Source organism: Amblyomma americanum, chromosome 5, assembly GCF_052857255.1.
Source record: "Amblyomma americanum isolate KBUSLIRL-KWMA chromosome 5, ASM5285725v1, whole genome shotgun sequence".
Lineage (NCBI taxonomy): Eukaryota > Metazoa > Arthropoda > Arachnida > Ixodida > Ixodidae > Amblyomma > Amblyomma americanum.
In genome coordinates this window covers 159,792,555-159,814,638 of record NC_135501.1, presented here as the reverse complement: position 1 = coordinate 159,814,638, position 22,084 = coordinate 159,792,555, and the positions used below count along the sequence as shown (strand labels likewise).

Sequence of the window (22,084 nt, the reverse complement as noted above, 5' to 3'; positions counted from 1 at the left end):
TTGGTGCCATAAGAGGACAAGTTATGTTGGCACCAAAGATGTGCGCACACACTACGTGCCTCTGAAGCAGCCCTGCGATTGTAGCAGCAATGAGATTGTCATACGATGCGTACTCTGACCACTGAGGCACATTTGCACTTGTCTTCATATTCACCAACGTTTTCACTTTTTCGTGAATTTCTATAGCTGTTGACTAGTATTATTTTGCGAAAGGCGACTTTAAATTGAATATTTAATTAAAGATCAAAAAACAAAATAAAAAAACTTAAGTTATCTATTGACTGAAACGCATTATCTCTCTCATATTTATTGGGACAACATTACTATGAACTGCCTACGCCTGAATCTGTAGCACCTGAGGCGTCTGTTCCTCAACCATAGCTGGGCTGAGGATTGTCTCACATCTGCTCTAATGCTTTTGGATTCAAGATACCAAACAAATTTAGATGTTCGACTCCCTTTGAGATGTATTTTTTTGTTTGTTGGTTCACTATATATATATATATATATATATATATATATATATATATATATATATATATATATATATATATATATATATATATATATATATATATATATATATATATATATATATATATATATACCTATGAAGGGAGCTAACAGTCACCGAAACCATGGTGCATAGGGGAATGTTTTTTATGTGTTGTGCTTATCAGTGGTATATTATAGTACTTAGATTAATAAATCGCTTAAAGAAAATTAATTATAAAGCAGCAGAAAAAACAACCATGCCGCCGGTGGGATCCCAACCCACGACCTCCGAATATCGCGTCCGGTGCTCTTACCAACTGAGCTACGACGACGGCTCTCAAGGTTCGCTTACACCCAATGAGCATAAATACCCACGAGAGTAGCAGATTGGGCAGCCGTATATATATATATATATATATATATATATATATATATATATATATATATATATATATATATATATATATATATATATATATATATATATATATATATATATATATATATATATATATATATATATATATATATATATATATATATATATATATATATATATATATATATATATATATATATATATATATATATATATATATATATATATATATATATATATATATATATATATATATATATATATATAGCGGAGCTGTGGGGACACTGGCTGCAACACGCGCTGAGCATGTTCAAGGCCACTATGTCAAGGTTGCTTAAGAGAAGCACTAATTGCACTGCCTGGAATATTCCGCTCTTTGCAGTGTCTGCAGTCCGCGTACGCTGCAAACTGTACCCCAATCATTTTAAGGCGAAAGCCTTTAATGGCTCATCATAAATAACATAATTGCTATAACCCATATACTGATAGCAATAACTGCGCATTAACCTTTTCAGGAGTTCAAAAATGTACAAGGCAACGACCAATCTAAAAGAACCATCATCGCCATGGGTACCTTCAACTACAATTCAGCAATGGCCCAGTACGCCGATCTGTTTAGACGAACCATTGCCAAAGAGTGAGTTTTTATGTCCTAACATGCGAAAGCAGAGATAGCATGCGTTCAGAATCCATTGCAACTGTCTGCTCACCTAGTGCGTTGACCATTTTGTACGTGTTTGATACGGGCTCAAAACTAGCCTAGTTACACGAGACAGAGACAACCAAAAGATTTTCTTGCAAAAGCAGTTTTGCGTCTTGTTATTCTTTCTGCTGCCAACATTTGTGTGTTATGATAGTTTATAGAGAGGGGCCAAATAAAATATATTCAAGCTATAAATATGCCTCTTGCGAATAAACGTCTTGTGTGAAAGCAATGCCGCTCACCCCACTTCAAAAAGGTATGAGTTGTTCTCATTGTAACAGTGTCAACCAGACTCACATGCCATTTCTTTGACAATGCGGTCCACTGGTGGCCAGGAATACGATAAAAAAAACGAGAAAAATCTTTCGTGTTTATTTTTATTCTGAGTAAGATAAGGTTAAGTTGCTATAAAGACAAAGTGTACGAGAAATTATCCTAAAACATGGAACAGTAAGAAAATGAAAAGACTGTGAACCAGGGGAAATATTTAGCTGTAATACGCAACACATTAACGGCAGAACTTGCTTAGATTAGTAATGCACGTACAAAAACGTGCGGAGAGGTGCTGAAGTTTGTCCTGCACTGTACCTCTGATACTCTACAATGGCCGACCAGCAGTTCTTGCGTACTCGTGTAAAGGAAAATGGAAGAGGTTATACTTGCGTGTGCAGTTTCTTTTAAGGAGGAGCTATAGTAGTTCCTGCAGATAGGCATACCGGCAGCAGTTTAGAAATAAGGTGTTCAACCAGATGGTACTTAACATGGTTGTCAGTGTCGCTGCGAAAGCGACTATTGGGAAGCAGACGTCATATGTGGATATGTCATGCTGAGAGTCAAGGTGGAATTCTGTGCACGAAACCTCTGAAGTTTTTGAAAAGAGAACAAACACGAACAAAACAACTTGATTGGTTTCTTAACCACGTTATTAAAAAACAAAATACGATAGCACTTAGGTTATGTCTATAAGGAGTAATGTGTTTGCTTTTTTTCGCCAAAAAATCAGTTGCAACTAGTTCGATTGCATTTATATGATCTGCACGAGTCATCACCTTCAAGAACGTTCGAATACTTTGCCCCGGATTATCATGTGAGAGTATACTAATCCGAGCCACTAATCTACTTTAATCCACTTATTACTGCTCACTAATCAACCTTAATTGATTTGTTTGGGTAGACCTACTAACAAAATTTCTCAAATCATTTGGATTTTTTGGGGGGGAGGGGGGGGTGCGATGTTTCACTTTTTCGAGGCAATACAGGCTCTCTAAACAATCTTAGCCTCGCTATTATTAAAATTACGACGTTGCCAAAAACAAGCGATAACTTATTTGCTGCATTATCCTTCTTGTTCATTTTATGAATTTCAGTCGTGTTAAAGAGACCGGCATTAATCGAATATAGCACCGCTAACCTATTACGCAGCCTAATACCTTGCACCGCCTCTAGCTTGCATGATGCGGCCCCGTATTAAAGCGAAACTCCAAGGAGCAAGTGTCGCATAAGAGCCAGCATCGTTGCCGATGAGCGAAAATTCCACAAGAAAATCCACACAGAAGCAACCGAGGTAGGCCACCTAGGGGGCCCTCTTAGTTTGCCAATTAATGGTTGGCCACGAGAGGTTGCTCAAGAAGAGCAACCTGCATCCCACAAGCCACTCCGGTGGCAGTACCTGCCACCCCAATGGTGGCGCATTCCTTAACCGCATCTGGACTGCGCTACATGTGGTATAAAGAGTACCACAGATCTATGCATGAAAACTATAGGAAGACTGATTCTGCATATAAGTGCATTAAGGCATTATTGATATCGCATTTTACCTTAAAGTTGAGCTTTAGTGTTCTCTTCAGTTTGTTTAGTTCTCTAAGTGTACAGTCTTTCATCATGACATAGAAAGGGTTTACTGGTTCAAACATGAACGAACTCTCTCTCCGGCATCTTGATAACAAAATTTACTAGGAATTGCATTTTCTTGTAGAGGCGTCTATGGGGTCTAGGGACGGTAGGTACAACAGACCGTTAAGAAAGCCATTGGAGAAAAAAAATAAAACTAATCACAGGAGTAAGATATATATATATATATATATATATATATATATATATATATATATATATATATATATATATATATATATATATATATATATATATATATATATATATATATATAGAACAGGGATAAGGAAGGTAGGGTAGGGCCAGGTTTCAAGCACTATGGAAGCCTGGAATTTATTGTAGCAAGAAACGCAAATAAAGCGTTGTCATATTCAAAGAACCAAACAAAGAGCGTACTTTCCAAAAAGTATTTTATGAAAAGGAGCAAGTTATTTCGACGACCTCATAGTAATAATTCATGCTTAATTACTGACATCCGAACATTTTGATAACAATTTTGACGATAACAGTTTGTCAGGAAACCTTGCGTTTTGTAAACCAAGCGCAATTTTTCGTGATCAGGGAGCGATAGAGATATTTTTTTAAAGGTTCTTTTGAGGTCTAAGTGGGATAAGGAAGGCAGGGCAGGGCTAGGTTTCATACATTGTATGGAAGCTTAGAATGAAAAGTTCTGGAGTGACAGCTAATCAACCGATCTATCTCAGAATCCTTATTTCCTGAATTTATTTTTGTAGAAGAAACTGTCTTCGATGCCGTAACGATATTTTTCCGTGTGGGTTTAGAAATTGTCACCGAATGCGATGTGTTATACCTCACTTGCAGCTATAAGGCGGACGTAGTGATCGTGGTGTCGTCGAGCAACATTCAGGAAGACGTCACAAGCTGTAGGGTGGTCCCTCCGGGCGCCCTATACATTCCACCCGGCAACAATCCATCCTTTGTGAGCGCATACCCTTAAATTCCAGTGCATTATTTATTGATAAAGTGGATCTTCGAGTTCCTTAATACTGTTATCTTTGAGATATTTTATGTAGCACAAGTTGTCAACGTGGTTGGGACCCTTTTGGTCCCAGGTAAGCACCGGATGCTGTGTACATCTTCCTCCTGTTACTCGGGTTAGCAGCGGCCCAATGCGGTCCTAACCACCACGCTTTCTCACCGAAGTTTAAATGGACTTGTGTAGGCGCACCATAATGACAGACAGCGACCACAGAAGGGGGTTATCGCTTCCATTGCCATATGTGCTGTTTGCGGGTTCTACAGGTACCATAGAATTTGGCTTGCTCCCTTGCTATGCACGAGGTCAAGTCTCTGGACCATAGCAGATGAGAAAATATTTAAAACATTGGAGAGCTGATAGAACTGGACAATCAGGGCAGGATGGCGATCTGATGCCACATAAGAGAGCCAACAGCGCACACTTCGACCAAAGCAATATTTTCCTCGGTTTGTGGTCATACGGGAACCATTTATTTTTTGAATACAGCTGTTAACCTCGTCGCTGAGTTAGTAGAGACTTTAGCGCTCCAGACCTGGGCGGCTGTGAGATCTCAGACGTAGAGGAGAGTGCTAAGATCTGTGTATGGACAGTTCGGCAATGAAAACTAATCTTCGCAACAATTAGAACCAGAACTTTAAGGGGTGATGCTTACTAATGTTCTTCCATGAACTAAAAGGCAACTTGCGGTATGCCAGTGGGCTTAATTAGCATAGTTAGTGAGGCAAAATTATCTTCTTTATTAAATGGCAGCAACGTACTATGCTAAAACGGTTTATTGAAAAGCGGAACCAGATCTGACATTCCTGCAGAATGACAATAACGTTTTCAACTTCGTCAAATTTTTCGTGGCTGGTGTCGCTGTTAAACACATTGAAAGATAAAACTCGATTCTAACAATTTAATGTAGACGTAAAATCACCATTAATACACCTAAAAACGCAAAAAAATAAATTAAGTTAGCAAGCAGCAGGCGGGTTGCTTCAAGGCATTGGGTGATGATGCATGGGCTGTAGGAATGCAACGAGAAACAATCAGCACAGTTTTGAAGCGAATAGTTCACCGATAATATTGTTAAAGCTGAGGATTTCAACACGGATCCCTACGATGGTTCACACAGTCACGATGGTAATGCTGAAGGTGGTGTTGTGTAGGAACTGAATATCCCTACGGTAAGCAAAGAAACACACTTGAAAAAAAGTTTCAAGCACTGCACAAACGAAACGTGGCAGGAGAGGACATTGTGCGAGAATATCTTTCGAAGGTTTCAAGAAAATCGAAGCTTATTAAGAACTTCGAAGAACGGCAACATTTCTAAATTCATAGAAAAGCAGATGTCTCTACACAAAAATTTACCGACCAAGCAGGTTACTGGCTGTGGCTACAATTGTATCTATTGAGGATATCTACTTTAGATTTAGAGCAATTGCATCCTTTGTCAGCCATACAAACAGCGTAGCTGCTTTATTGGTAGCTCAGCAATATAATATATTCTCACCATTAGTCGGGTATTAAAGTCAACCTTGAGACACCTACATGCTAAGAAAAAGTACTTCACTTAGACTAAATCTCATGATTCATGCAGGCATTCCGTAACCAAAGTGTAGAAAATGCATATGTAAATGTAAAGGATAAAAATTGGAGTAGCGGCACCACAATGACTGTTAGCCAAAATAAACTGACACATTTTCGAGAATGAACGGTGTCAGACAAAAAGGCATGGTATCTCCACTGCTATAGTTACCAAGTGGTTGATTGACTCAGGTAAATATATCGGAAATGCAGTCGATAAAATATAATGCAGTACACGTCAGTAATCTCAGATTCGTAATGTACGAGAATAGGGAGCCAGCCTGACAAGGCAGCGCCAAATTATAACATAATGAAACGCGTAAACATGCACATTTGCATGCAAGATAAAAAACTGTGCTTCACGAGGCAGATGGAAACAGCATAGAGGCGTGAAACCTAAGACCAGAATTCCAATTAAATATAATAAATTGACTGCTTAGGCAGTTGCCCGCATTCAAATATGTGTATGAAATTCGCGGCACATTTTTCAGCACAAATGTCTCATGAGTTGTTTTTTTTTAGAAATTCGCTAGGGACCACAATCACAACAAAATAAGGTCCACCTGATGGCCTCATGTGGACTCAGTGAACTAGCATGTTCTGGGCATTGTTTGCAGAGTGAACGTCCCAATAAAACTGTTTAGTTTTTCCCCTCTGGTTGATATATCTTTTCAAACAAGGCAAAAGGAATAAGTTGTTTGGGAAACCGTTCGCCTTGATCGGCTCACTTTGACATGCCTGCGCCAAATTTACTGCTTCGTAGTAGCGCACCATTTATAACCTTTGACGATAGTAGAGAATAGAATGCATTTATTTAGGCTACGATTAGTGGCCTTTTACAAAACCGGTAGCGCTTTATAACACTAATTGTAAGTGGAGCTGCCGTTATCAACCCTCCCACAATTCTAACTTAAGCGGAACTTCAGAGGAGTTCCTGCGCGTGGCTAAGAAGGAAACTATTTCTGCTCTTTGCTTTCGACAAAGGCTGCAGATGTTCGCCTAAGGTAGGAAAGACTGAAGCTAAGTATCGACGGTATCTGCGCCACTCGTAGTGCGGCCAGAAGGCGCATTGCTATCTGCTTAGGAAAGCCCACTTCACGAAGTGCGAGCTTGGGCATTGTAAAGACCTTTTTACCTTGCCTTTCTACTGCGTGTGTTTTCCTAATATTTGGTTACGCGAACCTTGTCGATGATTTTTGCAGTATGAACTGACCAAGGTGGCTGAAAATAACGTGATTTAGTGTTTCATCTGTGCTCTACGAATTGCGGTTTCCCGGTGCAGAAATATTAACACCCCCTTAGGGAAACAAATAAACATCTTAGAGCGAGAAAATGAAGCATTTTGGAGAATAAGGTAGGAGAAAAAGATTCGGTTACTTTTCAGGACGTACTGATGAATATGGTAAAGAAGGCCAACCAGTACCCTGACAAGTACAAGATTGTTGGCTTGTCGCTGGAAATGGCAGCCTTGGTTTACAGATATCACAAGAATATCACGACCCCCGGGGACGTCCGAATCAACGAACCATGCACCCAATACGCGCTTGTACCCGTGGACGTGGTAAGCTCCGCTTTCTATCTCAGATAGACGAGATACTCTGCTGCTCATTAAGGGTTTTGTTGTCGATAGCCACTCATGCATTCCTTTGTTTGGCAATATATTGCATTGACAATAATTTTCAGACCACACTTCAAGAATGCTCGACCCAGAGCGCACTAAAAGAAATTGAGGTCAAATGACATTTCATTGTTTTCTAGTAACAACAGAGACTTTGTAACTTCAAATTCAAGCTCAGCATGCTAGAATGGTTCCCAAGTAACGCGCGTTGCATCAAAGTTCTGTGTTACATATTGAAACTGCCTGGGTACGTCACAGCATGTCAGTTTTACTGTAGTGTGCTTCAATACCCCCGAAGTGTTTTTCCCGCAGGGTGCACGTAACAAATCGTAGACTGTAAGAACCCTTTAACAGAATTAAACTGAAATCAATTTAAACCTCGTGTAGTAAGCACATATTTGTTTTGTCTGGAAGGCGTTTGGCAGTACTTGATTTAGAAGCAATCAGTGCCTTACGGAACAGCATAAACTCACTTCTCAGAAATTAAAAACAATGCGGAGGTAAAACATAAATTTCAACGTTGGATTAAAAATCGTGTGAAATTTCTAATTCACAGGAACAGTCCTGTGGCCTAAGCAGTGTATTATATCTTGGCCACGAACAAACATTTCCTTTAGACTGTGATGTGGACAAGCATACCTACTACATTTCAACAGCGCGTAAAACAAAGACAAAAGAAAACCAGGCTCGACAAACACGGCACTGTATTTGCCTCGCCTCGTTTACTTTTGTCTCCGTTTTTCGCTCTGCATGTGGAAATATAGGTCCGCCGAACTTTTCGTCCTCTAGAGACACATCTACCACTTTTGTTCGGCAGTGACCGTTTCTAGGAACCACTCCTACCGCCTTTACGCTCCCTAAAAGAAACGGTCTTCGCAGTCATCTAGTACCCGCGCTGTGTTTTAGAGTGGACCGCTTAGGCGCCCGTTCCTGCATTCCACGTCGTAGTGGTCGGCGTAACGCGCGACCGGCAAGGGGTGGCAGGCGGGGTACGGAGAACTGCACTCAAATTTCGTATTACCGACTACAGTTATCGTTAGTCCTCTATTTTTCGTCTCCATATCCAAAGAAGGGCGTCTCATGGTTGGCCCTTGGTCATGACCTACATAGTTTGCAGAGACCCATAATCATGTGTGTGTGCGGTACGGCATAGTGGCAGAGCAGATCACAAATCGCTAGCAAAGAACTGCATGAAACAAAATAGCGTATTGCTGGCCATCTGAAACTGTAAACCCTTACAAAGAGCGGCTTACCAACAATAATTCGAAACTAATTACGGTCTCTACTAACCTGAATTGTGCTCCTGGATTCTCTCTCGCAGGGATGCGACTCCCCTAACGCTGTGAAGTCTCAGAACACGAACATCGGCGTCATGAAGGACTCCACGGAGTACGTTGTTTTGTGGGAGACCATAAACACCACGATGCCGAAGGTAATCGCTTTGACGTATCGATAAAAGCGGGTGTCGCTGAGAAATTACATCAATTCCCGACTTACGAAGATGCTGCGGCGAATGTGCCGGGGTGTCCACATGAGGACGCATGCACCTGTTCTTGGTCACAAAAATGCCTCACAGCGCGCACCCAGTGCCACTTTATCTGCTCCAGAACTGCACTGAGTGCAACGTAGAGCGAAACCATTATGACGCCCAGATAAAACGTAGCGGCGATGGTAATGGGGTCAGAATGGCGAGAGGTTCTATTGCCTGGAGTTAAGGGCAACTGTTTCTAGTTCATTCGCTTTCTGCCGCTGTCGTCGGAATGACTTTGAACATTAAAAAACAGCGTGTTGACATTATCCGCGACAAAAAAAAAATAGTCGATGCTGTACTAGCCCTGATAGGCCGCTACAATTAACTGTACTGCCTGCGCGCTGTCACAAACTCCTTGTGGTGGATTTCGTTTAAATTTTTCATAAAGGGCGAACTCAGTCCCTTAAACAGGAAGCATTTGTGCTCCGGCGATGGCAGTAACTGCGCAGGGCGGTCCGCGCAGATCTCAATGACATCGCTTTAGGCCGCGCTAAAACTAAAGCTGACCAATTCCACACGAGGCATCGACACACCCTTACCACATTTGTCAACAACGTAGAGCTGGCAGCCGTTAAACCAATTAAAGTTATTCTTTGCCACCCAATTGGTTTCTTAAAGGGCAAGATAATTCTCTGTAAATATTCTCGAGTGTTACACCAGCCTTTTTGCGTTGCTGACTATCTGCCGGCTGGAAATAGTGATTGAGGACTCGCTGCACAACTGTATTAGTGCAAAAGGCCCATCTGATTATGCGGATTAGCTGGAACTTCCTTCTTAAGTTTCAAGAATACTTGTATCTGTGCTTCCACATTTCTTATGAGGGGAATTTCAGTAAAGTTACATTAAAATCTAGAAAACATACGAGGGTCTGCGGCGTTTGCAGGGGTTTCCTGCTCTCCGTACGCGTGATTCTCTATAACCGGTTCCGTAGTGAGCACTCTTTGAATATTGAGCGAGAGTGCACCAGATTTATAGCCTTGCGCATCGCACAACCTGAAGACTAATACCATTCTCGAACCACCGCAGCTGTTCCGTTGATTCTTAGGTGACCTTCTCAGTTGTGGTTCTATTTATTTGTGGCAGGTTTTTCAACCTGCAGCTTGCGATAAGACGAGCTGAGAAACTCCTAGTATGCAGTAATCCTTTTTGTCCAAGTTGTCGATTAGCTCCAATAAGCGCTAAAGGGGATACGATGTGGGTCAACAGATTATTCAGTGTGACCACTGTCACGTATTGCCGCCGCATGTACTGAAGATAGAAATGAATTGCCCCTCATGTAGTGTTGTCTCCATATCCGGAAAGTTCTTCCAGTGTCGCCGATTTGGAACTGCTAATTAATCATTTTTAGCTAATGAATTTGCTTAATAGGCGTTGTTATAGCTACAGCTACTAAAAGAACCGACTTGGAGAGATTTAAGTTGGCTCGTATATAAAAGTTAGAGCATTTTTTCCCAATAGACTAGCTTTGTTGAAAATTGGGATTTTCTGAGCTAGAAAAGGTGACAAAAATTAGTAGTGTCACCACTGACCGTTTTCGCCAATCAAATCTAGTTCATGAAGTTAGTTTTTACTCGTACACCATTAGAAATAGGTTAAAGCACCATTACCTGCGCAACAGGATTCAGAAAGACTTCTTGGTTCCGAATCCCACCTATTTAAGTATCAGTAAGAATGTTCCATATTTGAATAAATTTTGGGGGGAAGTACATGCAGTCAACAATATATCCAGAACTAGCGGCAGATTCGAGTTTATAGCACAAAAAAAAGAAAAAAAATTGATTACAGTTGATAACCTTGTCCTTTAGAATTTTTCCGTGCAATGAAACAGGCGGGCGCTACAAGTTCGGAGATCCGGCGTTTTCCCTGAGTTTGACAGCGGCGAAACGTTGCTAATAAGAGGGCAGTGCGTTTTTCGTGTCTCGAAAAAAAATAATATTGATTTTACGCATTTGAAGTGCCTATCCAATATTTTCTTTTTTGCTAATCCAACCCTGAACCATCTTCGGACCGCATTCCAGTACACCAATACCCAAATCTCAAAGGTTTCCACAAGTGAGCACTAAAAAAACAAGATGACATGAGGCAGGAGATGTATGACATGATATATAAACATAAGCACCGCAATATCTCTGGCGGTAATGACTATTTATTTGCACAGCACATTTGGGCAATTAACAAGCTCTTAGCCTAGCCTCATCACATTCAAGAGCTTATATTGAACCTCTACGAATCGAACAAAACATGTCCAGTCGACAAGGCTGAAGAGAAGAGCAAACAATGTGACATTAAAATGGAAAAATGTGATGAAGGGAGGAAATTCAAAAATATGGCGTTGCCAGCCTACGCGTGTCTAATCGTGTCCTCCTTAACCGTCGCAGACCCATTGTTCAGGGAATTCAGCACATGCATGTTGAATATTCATCCATATATCGCTATCTTTGCACTTTTGATAACAAAAGCCCTAAACGTTTGCCAAGCACGTGTAGCGAAGAAGAGAAGAAATAAAAGCCTATAGCTATATACGTTTGCATCAACCTGAGCTTCTGCGTCAAGGTGGCAGTACGCGGAGTGAATTAGTGACAGCCATGGCTGTTAGTCGGCCCGGTGAGAAACTTCACCAATATAGGCGCCATGAAAAGATCGGCTAGCTGTCTCTCAATGGATGCAATTTCGCGTCCTCTTAGAACTCATCCGTGCCGATCGTTTGATGCTGGACTGTTGAATAGCGCAAGGGCAGGGAAGACCTTACTCTCAACTTTTTTCGTATTTGTGCCTCACATGGTCATGATTATTTGATAGTAGAATGTACTTTAGAGTGGTTTGCCTTGCTGCATTATTTTGGATATGGGAGCTGCAAGAAATTTGACCTTAGAGGCTGTATTTTTTTTGTCGGCGCTAATAGGTTGCATATGCGCAGGTCGGCCTCCGCACACCGGGTGCTAGAAGAGTGGGAAGTGGAGTTGAAAGGGCGTGGCATAGCTTCTGTTTACATGTTTATTTTTTCATTGTACTTTGTGAAAAACTGAGATTCTTTATTGGACAGCACTAAAGAGTGAAAAGCCAAAGTGGCTTAATGGTTAGATGTAGCAGAGTTAGCTGGAAGAAACACACTGCATGAAACTAGGGCAATTTTTGAAAGATGTGGCTTTAGGTAATATACTCATATTTTTCAGTGAAAGCATGCAAGATATTCCCAATAATTTCAATGCGGTCCGAATATCAAACGCTCACTCGTGACGCATTCAGCATCCATGGAGTACGGTTTCACGCAATTCTTTCGGTACTCATCATAAGTGCATATCTCTTTCCGCCTAGAATATAAAAGGTTGTGCAATTTTGAGGTATACAGCAATGGGTAGACATAGATCTTCATACATTTGCTTGGCTTAGTTATAGCCACATCCTTGAATTCCATCTGAAAGCGTTTCAGCATGAAATGGGTATTTATAATAGAGTGTGTGTGTCCTGGAAGGTGACGGAGCCGTTTTTTTCGAATCTTCGTCATGCTAAAGAGATTTCCCACATAATTTCTTGCAGTTGACGTGATTACATATAGCAACTTTGCATATTTAGACCGGTCTCTGCGTATGATCTGTTCCCCTCGTATGAAACAGACTCGGCATTTCCTGAATTGATTAGTGGCAGACTAAAATTACGTACAATTATTGGAATCGTCGCAGAGAACTAAGTTCAAAGATTTGTGTATCAAAAGTCGATTACATTTCTTGAAAGTACTGAATGCACAAAGAGGTCCCACGGTATAGGAAATGATGTGTTTTTAGTAGGTCTGGCTACCTTTCTTCGTCACACAGGTAGCACGGTACGTGTATATGGTAGTCGCCGTGTGTATTGCTGTGTGCTATAGACGGCTACAAGCGCCCGTATTCGCAGGTGGATCTCATCAAAAACCTGCCCCCATGGCATCGCTTCTCTTGGGTGGTGTTCAACGTCCACCTGGCCGACTCCCAGGGCTTCTGCCCAGGCAACAAATTCCAGCTGCTTCTCGATCTGAAGACACGCTTTGGACTCTGACGAAAGTTCAAGCACCCAAATCTCCCACCCCGTCGAGATTAAAAAAGGCACCAAAGGCCGATACGGTTATTGTCTCCCCTCTTTGCTCTTCCCAAACTCAATGTTCTCTTGCTGCACATTTTTAATGCTTGCAACGAGCGGATGACTTTCTTAGGCTATTAGTGTGAAAGCGCAATTTCAGGCGTAGGTACCCCGAGCTAGAATCATCTTGTCTTGTGCTTCAAACTAAACAGAGCTTAGAAGAGTTAGCTCGGGTAAGCTCAGGTAAGTTCGGAGGAGCGTTGCGGAAGCAGCAGCCGATGGGGGTACGAAGCTCGGTTAAGTTCTGAGGAGCTTCCCGCCACCTAATGCCAATGGGTGTCGGGTAACAGTGACAATCCTGATATGAAGTATGAAGACTCGCCGTGGCCTGCTTGTAGAATCGCCAATTCATTAACCCACTATAGCAACCACGTATTGTCCTTAAGGCGGAGCATGAGGTTTAACAGCTTTGAACCTCTATCACTTTTATCCACAGAAGATAAGCCTAAAAGTTTCCTTCCGATCGAGCCAAACCGCCATCGACGGTATCCTTGGGTGCTCTGGCGCCAAAAACAAGGATAGTGCAGTACTTGCAGTTTGTGGAGTCCGAGGTCTCTACATGCTTAAAATTGATATTTCGAGTTGTGCGAAATATGGTTGCCGGTTATGCGATTTAACTTCGAAGGAATCCTCACGGAATTGTCGCAGTAAAAGAAAATTAGACTGCGGCTGCGACATTTTGCCCTGCTAATAAAAGTGAAATCAGTGCAGATATGCTTTATGTCCAATCAAATGCTAAGGGGCGGGGGGGGGGGGGGGTCCGAGTGGTATTGCACGCGAAAAACGCCAGAGGCTTTACAATATCTCACGAAAAACTGTTACGATGGCTACGAGAATATCAAAGCTTTGAAAGCAGCATTTGAGGCTTGGAGCACTAATGTCTACCTGAGGTGCGTACAAAACTGATGTTGCAGAAGTGCACGTGTGTGGGATGCTTCCCTGAAAGATCTGACGGAAATGTGGGCTGCTTGTATGAAACATCGGAGGACAATCGCGTATTTTCTGTCCAAATTCGTCCCAGCTGAAAATCTAAGCAGGAACTTTTTTTATATCAGGCCCAAATTTACACCATTGGACTATGCACCAGGTGCGGACAATAGTCCGAAAAATACGGTACTCGTTTAATGAACGCACTTTTGTTTTACCTTGTCTTGCCAATTCTCTAAAAAGCGCAGGGGGGGAGGGAGTGGTTATGTTTCAGGATAACAAATCTGAAGTGGTGTAAAAGGGAAAAAGTACTGTTCAGAACGTACATCCACTACGGCTCACCTGAATAAAACGAAGTAATGGTCACTTCGCTTTCCATGTTCAAAAACAGTCATGGTTTTCTCTTTACCTGTAACTATGACTGGGATAGCCGCTAATATTATTGTGTCAGAGTACCCAGCTAGAGTTCACGTACACTAGCGCAGCTCTCCGCATAGAACCCGAAGCCCAAACTCGACAATTTGCAACAATGCTTAGTACGGCAGATCAAACAATGAAACCGTTTGTTACGCGGCGTGGTCTTCATCTGTTCTGGTGTTGCCACTAAAACATTCTTACTGGCCCTTAGTCTCTGGGAGGCATACTGGTATTGACGTCCGACAGACAGCGTTTATAGTAGTGCGTAGAGTTTCGACATCATCAATATGACGCCTGCTCACATTCACCATCATCATCAGTACAGTTCACGCTAAAAACAAGTAGGCGCATTCATTGCACCTATTGCGAAGACTGGGACCCTCTATCTTTTACAAATTGGGGCCTACTTGTGATCATGCCTAACCAACTCTCTGTGCACACTGATAGGGATCCTCATGAGCCTACTCCGTTCGTTCCTCGGTTGATAATGACCTCACTCAAATGATAATGACGCTGATAATGAGTGACGTCTGCGGTGTTTTAAACCACAAATGAAACAGAATGTTTTTCGTTTCTGAGGCTCTGCGGTCTTGGCGCCGCTGGTGTAAAACACCGTCCCAGTAATTCGCCTGGCAGGAACGGGCATCCTTTATGACACCTTTGTAGCTCACCGCTATGACTGGTCCCTACGCGGTGACCTCAGAAGTAATAGCACCTTGACCTCACGCAAGAAGTTACCTCACGAGTCTTCACGATGCGCCATGCTGAGTATCTCGAACGCAAGGGCGCACCGAGTTACAGCACTTCATGTTAAGTGCATTCTAGCTGTGAAGGATACATATAATGAACATAGCATACTGCATTGCTGGCTGCCAAAATCTATTGATTAAATTGCACCCTACACGGTGTATCGACTTCATGACGACTACGTTGACCGATGAGACCAGCATGAGCGCCGTGCCACGGCACGAATCCCCCAAGCTTTATTGCGCACTCGCTTTTATACACTGAAATGGGGCAACGCCCCTTCGGCTTATCAAGCTTGTCGTTCGAAGCCAGGCGCGATACGATACACAGGGTTGTAACCATCCGGTGGATTATTTTTTCGACTAGTAACAGTTTTTCGGCTCCAGCCATTAACCAACAATGCTCTTTGCGAGCGCCGTTGACGGAGGCTTTATTGCATAGAATGTCATTACATTGCTTTGCCTTGATCGCTTTTGAGAGATTTCCCCATTTCGCATTATCTAAGTGCGAAGGCAGAAGTCTTCCCGCGATAGTGGTTGCCTACACTCCCTATATGCGTATCTCTGTTAGCAACCAGGTCTCTAGTAGAAAATTCGAGATTTTCTCTCTTGGAGCAATTTGCGATTTTCTCATCGGTCTCTATCCAAGATTACTCTCGCTAATGTTGTGTGGAGGCACAGGTCTCTGCTGAGGTCAATAACCTGCCGAACGGAGATGACGACACCCGTTCTTAATTAATAAAGCTGATACGGAGATCATCTAGTGCCGTCAAGAGTGCCTAAACGTGTATTTAGAACGGATCGAGGGCTAATCTTTCACTGGAATTTGAATCATTCCTAGCCATACAAATCAAAATTCATGCTTTTGCATACTGAGTTGTCCTAAAAAAGTCTTCTCGTCATAAACAGACTCATGCAATGACATAGACGCCGTTCCAATGGCACAGAAGCCAAAACCCTCCGTCCGCCGGCGTAGTCGCACCCTGTCGTGGTGTGAAAAAAAAAACTGGCAGCCAGCGGGATTCAAACCCGCTGCCGCGCGAAAGAGTTAGCTTCAATGGCCGTTTCAATAAGCCGCTAACATATAGGCACAATATTTTTCTTTCGTTATTGCCTCTTTCGACAGATTACAACAGGGCACAAATAGCTTAGGAACCGATTCAATAAATACCAAGCTGCAAGCACCACGGTCTACTGCTGTTGCTGGCGGCAGAGTCAGCACCCTCCTCGGGCATGGGAACAAATATGCGACGACATGCCCCCAATAATGCCTCAGGCATTATGCACGCGAGGGCTAGTAAGAACATGTTACAGTCAATCTTAGACTCAGGGACACATGCTCGCTCACTCCTTGGCTTTAATATATCGACCAATTTATTCATGATTTCATTATCCGTCCTATTCGTCTCTCCATTACACAGGCCATTTGTGCCCTGAAGCAATTGCCCATGCAGCACAAGTAATTGGCCCAACATTGGAACTGTATTGGAAAAGCTGGCCCTACAAAGGACCAGGAAGGGACCATCCTGTTGCAAAATTGGGCCAATGACCTGTGCTGCTTGAGAAACTTGAGGTCTGCTGCCCTCTGAGCCTCTTCCTGCTGTTGTGACCCTCCACCTGTGCTGCCCCGCCACAGATGGCGACAACCAGGTGTGATCTGGCATCTCTAGACATTTGGAGGCGCTATTAGTATGACGACAAATATCGGTGCATTTTTGTTTTGTTTGGTCGTGCTCGTTGCCTTTTATGTCACCCGGTGAACATTAAAGGTTTCCCCGCTCAGATATTGGCTCGTAGACTCTACGAAGTACATTTTAGCCTCCTTGCCACATTTGTTGAGACCAGCCACGTATCGTCCCCATCATCCGCCTAGCCAAAGCAAACTGCCGATCTCCGCGCCGCCACCCTGCCGCTTGTTAATCGGGAAAAGATACTGCCGCCGATCTCGTCTGATTAACAGCCGATCTGGTTGGAATCATAGCCATCTTCATCCGAGAAGAATTAGCAAAGAGCGAACTCGACAACTCGCGCTCAAAAGACGAGTTCATTCTTCGTCTTCTGGCCGACATCGCCGAGAAAACAGAAAATTAACCGTGGGAACTAAGACGACATCTGTTAATTTCGAGCCTGCGCATGATTTCGCTGTAGTCGAACTGACAATTGCAGTTATGCCAGCATTTACAGCAGACCCAGTGCAAATATTGAGCTGCTCACAGCACTTCTACCGTGAAAGTCGAAGTACAACGCTTCTCAAATGCCCACCCGACAAGTCAGTCACCACGTGGCCTGACTTAACCACCATCCTCGCGCTCAGTGGTGACGCAGACTTATCCGCTCACCGGTCGATCTAAGATCTCCAACGCACACAGCAACTTGCGTCCTGGGCACAAAAACGGCTTTTGCAATCGCTTTTTCAAAAGTTCGTAGTCCACCAGCCGATTGGAATGTGACATGGGGCAGGAAGTTCACAACATGGCCTGAATGGAACACGTGTTCCTTGCGCAGTTCGGTCAGCAGCTATCACTTATAAAGTGGAAAGAATGAGTAGCCGTGCGACTAATAAACAGAGTCGGAGCCTTGGTGAACTCTGCAGTTGCCAAATTAAGGACTATTAGCTGTTGTTCAGTGACTTTCATCAGGATAGAACACATCGAGCATCTCGTGCAAGGGATGCACGACGACCAAGTCGCTCTAGCATTTTGTGTGACGCGGCCTACAATTGTTGGAGAGTTCCTGAGGATTGTAACTGATGTTGACAGAACTTCTATGACCGCCTCGCCGGCTTTTCGCGGCGTACCCGCAAATATACAAGGTATTAAGCGTCTTCTGGCCCTTAGGCCAACAGTCTGCTGTTTGACAAACCGCACCACAATCACATATCTTTCGAAATGCCACCTTGACGCCCAGAAAACAAGAGGTCAGGTTTGAAACAATTTCTTCCGGACATGGTCCCCCTGCCTACTTGCCCAGGCAAGGACCTAAGTGGAGCAACGTGCCTCAACTGCTGAGAGTTAGGCAACTTGGCTGCCAAGTGCACTACGCTAAGAACTCCAATTCAGCATCTCCACTGAATCCCATACCGCTCCGATGTCTTGCTTTGAGGGATTACTTGTGCAGTACGCCGTGATAGAAGCTCACGTCGCAGGCGTCGGAGAATTCTACGCCTTCCCAAATAGCGACTTCAAGAAGGTTATATTTGTTGAAGACCTTCTCATGTCCTCTGCCTTGTCGACTTGGACGAAGGCACCCATCTCCGTCGTCGGTGGAGGTAAAGTGACACCAGTGTATAAAATATCGACTCGCATCGCATTCATCTATCGGGTAGTAGATGTGACGGTGCTCCCTCGTAACCCTCTTCCGCTGATCCTTGGTGAGGACTAGTTTAAAACCTCTCATGAAGAACTCGTCGTGAATCCACCTAGCAGTATACATAGAACTGTGTTGGTGACGACCTATCCATGTTTACTATGCAGACTTTGAGATGTGGTCTTCGAACCTTATGGAAATGTCCTTGACGATCGAGAACGTACCAGTGTTCACTGGTGTCGCCTCATCGCCGGAAAAACTGGGGAGCAAATCACAGCAGGCACATCCCACAGAATCGATATAAAACAATTCAGTACTTGTTCATGCTCAAGCCACGTTGCCTCCAAAGATCGCCATAACGAACAACAGGAAGATGCCGTTTCCTTTCCCCTGAGTGTGGCCATGCCACACTTATTCACACCACGGTAAATACGAATTGATAGTTTCGCCCCTCTAACTGCTGAATAGGGTGTTCTAAAAATAGCCACACAGAAATTTCACCCTTCAACAAAAACTAGCTTTCAGGCGAGGTTACTCGACCTCAAGGGTCGTCGTGCGTAAGCCCAAGACAAGTCAGTCCAAATTCAACAACGTGAACGGCGCTACGATGAGTCACATCGCAGTGCCAAGTTCGAAAATCTGTCGTTACATTTGATTTCAGCGCCAAGAGCTATCTCAGCAGGCAATTCCAAGGTCCCCTCCACGTTAAAGAGCCCGTATTGGATTGTCAACCAAAAAACACCCGACACCATCATGGTACGTCGGGCCGTTTTCCGCTCCACAGTACCTCACCAATGAACGAAAGCATTGTTCACTCTAGCCAAATGACGCCATTTCGTCCACAGCACATCGAGAAAGCCCCTATGAAACTGCAAGCAGCGCTGCTTACGCTCCCAGCTGAATATGCAGAGAGTAAAATGCCGCCACCGAACTATCCGCAACTCTGCAAATTGAACCTGTGGAAAGAGATGCGACAGAAAACTGCCCCCGAAAACACCTGAGCTAATCGCGGACTGTTTTCAGGGCGCGACCGCAGCATACGAACCTTATGCTCCCAATCGACCGAGTCGTCATATTCGTCAGCTGGGGTGTCTGAATGATTACGAGGACTGATAGGTACCTCTGGGTAGTCCTATTAAGAGGGATGGGATGCGAGGTCAGCATCCCGCTATTTCTACTGTGGCCAGCCGCCGCATTTGTCGCTTCGTCACAGATGGCTACAACGAGAAGTGATCTGACCACTCGCGATGTTTGGATGCGCTTGGAAATGCTAATCGTATGAAGCTAAGCCCGGTGCGTGGGAATTGTATTATGTCGTGTTCGTCGTATTCCAATGTAGTCCATTTAACTTTCAACCTGGAGTGCAAACTGCTGGGCTAGTTGGTTCATATTGCATAGAAAAGGAACCAGCGAAACAAGACGCAAGACAAGAACAAAGGAGGCACACACCACAACGCTGGACTTAGAACTGATTTATTGCGATGAAGAATTGCTCATTTTAAAGAAATTTCCTGCCTGCGCACCCACCCTACAGACAATACACTTCGCGCACCACATGATGACATGCCTACTATAACGATAAAAACTTGTACTCCTTTTCAGTGATAATCACAGACGGCTCACTGACGCATTTCTGCTTATTCTTTCTGATCATGAATGCCTCCAATAGCTCACGCTCACGTTTAGATTTCCCCCGCCCGATAATGCTGGCAATGTGAAAAGAAGGAGAACATTTGCAGTCCTTTACATGTAAGGCTAGATTGCTGCCAGTGCCTGCGCCCAAAGTTGTGCGATGTTGCCTCAGGCGCTCATTCAAGCATGCTCCAGTTTGGCCTATGTAGATTTTCCCGCATGACAATGGGATTGAATACACCACGCCCTCTGCGCATGTGGTGAACATAGTCTGGTGCTTCCCTCTTCCCTTTTTAAGACGATAGCGGCCGAAGCTATAGAAAAGAACTTCAAAAACGCAGAAGTAAAACCGCGCAAGGCCAAGGCGTTGGCCTTAAGGCTTCTCAATAGGTTGAATTTGGGCAGCATTGAGAAGCAAGTTCGTAAATGCCAGCAAGACTCCCTGAGTGTGTTCTTCACAGCAAAGACACATAAGCCTGACAACCCTTTCAGGGCGATCGTCACGGAAGAAGGTTCATGGCAAAAAGTGCTTTCAAACTACCTACAGTGTTCCGTCGAGGGCCTGGTGCCTGCGGATCCTTTTGTTGTGCAGGGTTCAATGAGCCTGGTGGAGTGCCTCAATCGAGGTTTCCCCGACGCTAATGCAGCCTTCTCGGTGGACATTGTGGACTTGTTTTATTCTGTGCCCCATGACGAACTTTTTATTGCTGTACGCGAATTCATTGAAAGATCTGGGACAATTTCCTTCCAGAATAAGTGTGGTATCACTTTAGAATCCTTCCTCGAACTTTTAAAAGTGTACTTGAATTCTACGATAGCACAGCATGAAGATGAGTATGTTGTGCAAAAACATGGAATCTGTATCGGCTCCTGTGTTGCGCCGGTGCTGTGCAACATTTTTTTAGCAAAATTTGACTCGATGCTACAAAGATCTCTAAACGACACACGTGTTGTAAGGGTTTTTAGATATGTTGACGATTTTTTAGTAATTTTGAACTTAACCTAAACTGACCAGTTTACCCTTGTGGCAGACCAGATTTTAAATATTTTTAGCACTTGTTCTAAGAACTTGGTTTTTACGCATGAGATTCCTTCTGACAAGACCATTAGGTTCCTGGATTTAGAATTGACTTTTTTACCCAATCAACACGTGTGCTGGAAATATGCGCCCAGGTCTAAGAAGGCACTGTTGCCGTATGATTCGGCCCATTCTAAGTTAGTGAAGCACAGCATTGCAAACTTATGTCTTTTGAATGCCTTAAAGAAGAGTTGCCCTCATGTGATGCAGCAAAGTCTGGCGGAGCTGGTTGAACGGCTACAATGTTCTGTGTTTCCTCCCTCGGTTTTGCTGGCGGTGGCGGAATCCTTGGGGAAAAAACTGAAGTTATCTTCAAAGGATGCCAGGCCAGTAGAAGTGCCAACAAGAAAGTTGAAAGTCATGCCTTACTTCCACAAAACTTCACATGGTCTGAAAAAAGTAGCTCAGAAGTTTGGTGTCACTATGGCATTTTCTGCTCCTTGCAAACTGTCCGGTTTGTGCGCCCAAACCTTTGCAGACATGCGCAGAACTGGTGTTTGCAACACGAAACACCAGACTATGTTCACCACATGCGCAGTGGGCGTGGTGTATTCAATCCCATTGTCATGCGGGAAAATCTACATAGGCCAAACTGGAGCATGCTTGAATGAGCGCCTGAGGCAACATCGCACAACTTTGGGCACAGGCACTGGAAGCAATCTAGCCTTACATGTAAA

At 43.5% G+C, this 22,084-nt stretch overlaps 1 protein-coding gene across 2 annotated transcripts in view; it reads left to right on the top strand.

Moving 5' to 3' along the window:
• The window catches only part of LOC144132859 (uncharacterized), a 41,569-nt gene extending 28,283 nt beyond the window's left edge, over positions 1-13,286 (top strand). Inside the window, exons 11-15 of one of the 2 annotated variants that reach the window (XM_077665562.1) lie at positions 1,390-1,511; positions 4,293-4,410; positions 7,424-7,600; positions 8,979-9,089; positions 13,080-13,286. In XM_077665562.1, coding sequence (XP_077521688.1) covers positions 1,390-1,511; positions 4,293-4,410; positions 7,424-7,600; positions 8,979-9,089; positions 13,080-13,220 — 669 coding nt within the window. In that variant the 3' untranslated portion in view covers positions 13,221-13,286. The remainder of the gene's footprint in view (positions 1-1,389; positions 1,512-4,292; positions 4,411-7,423; positions 7,601-8,978; positions 9,090-13,079) is intronic. The other variant, XM_077665563.1, reaches the window with a different exon arrangement.
• The last annotated feature ends 8,798 nt before the right edge of the window (positions 13,287-22,084 follow it).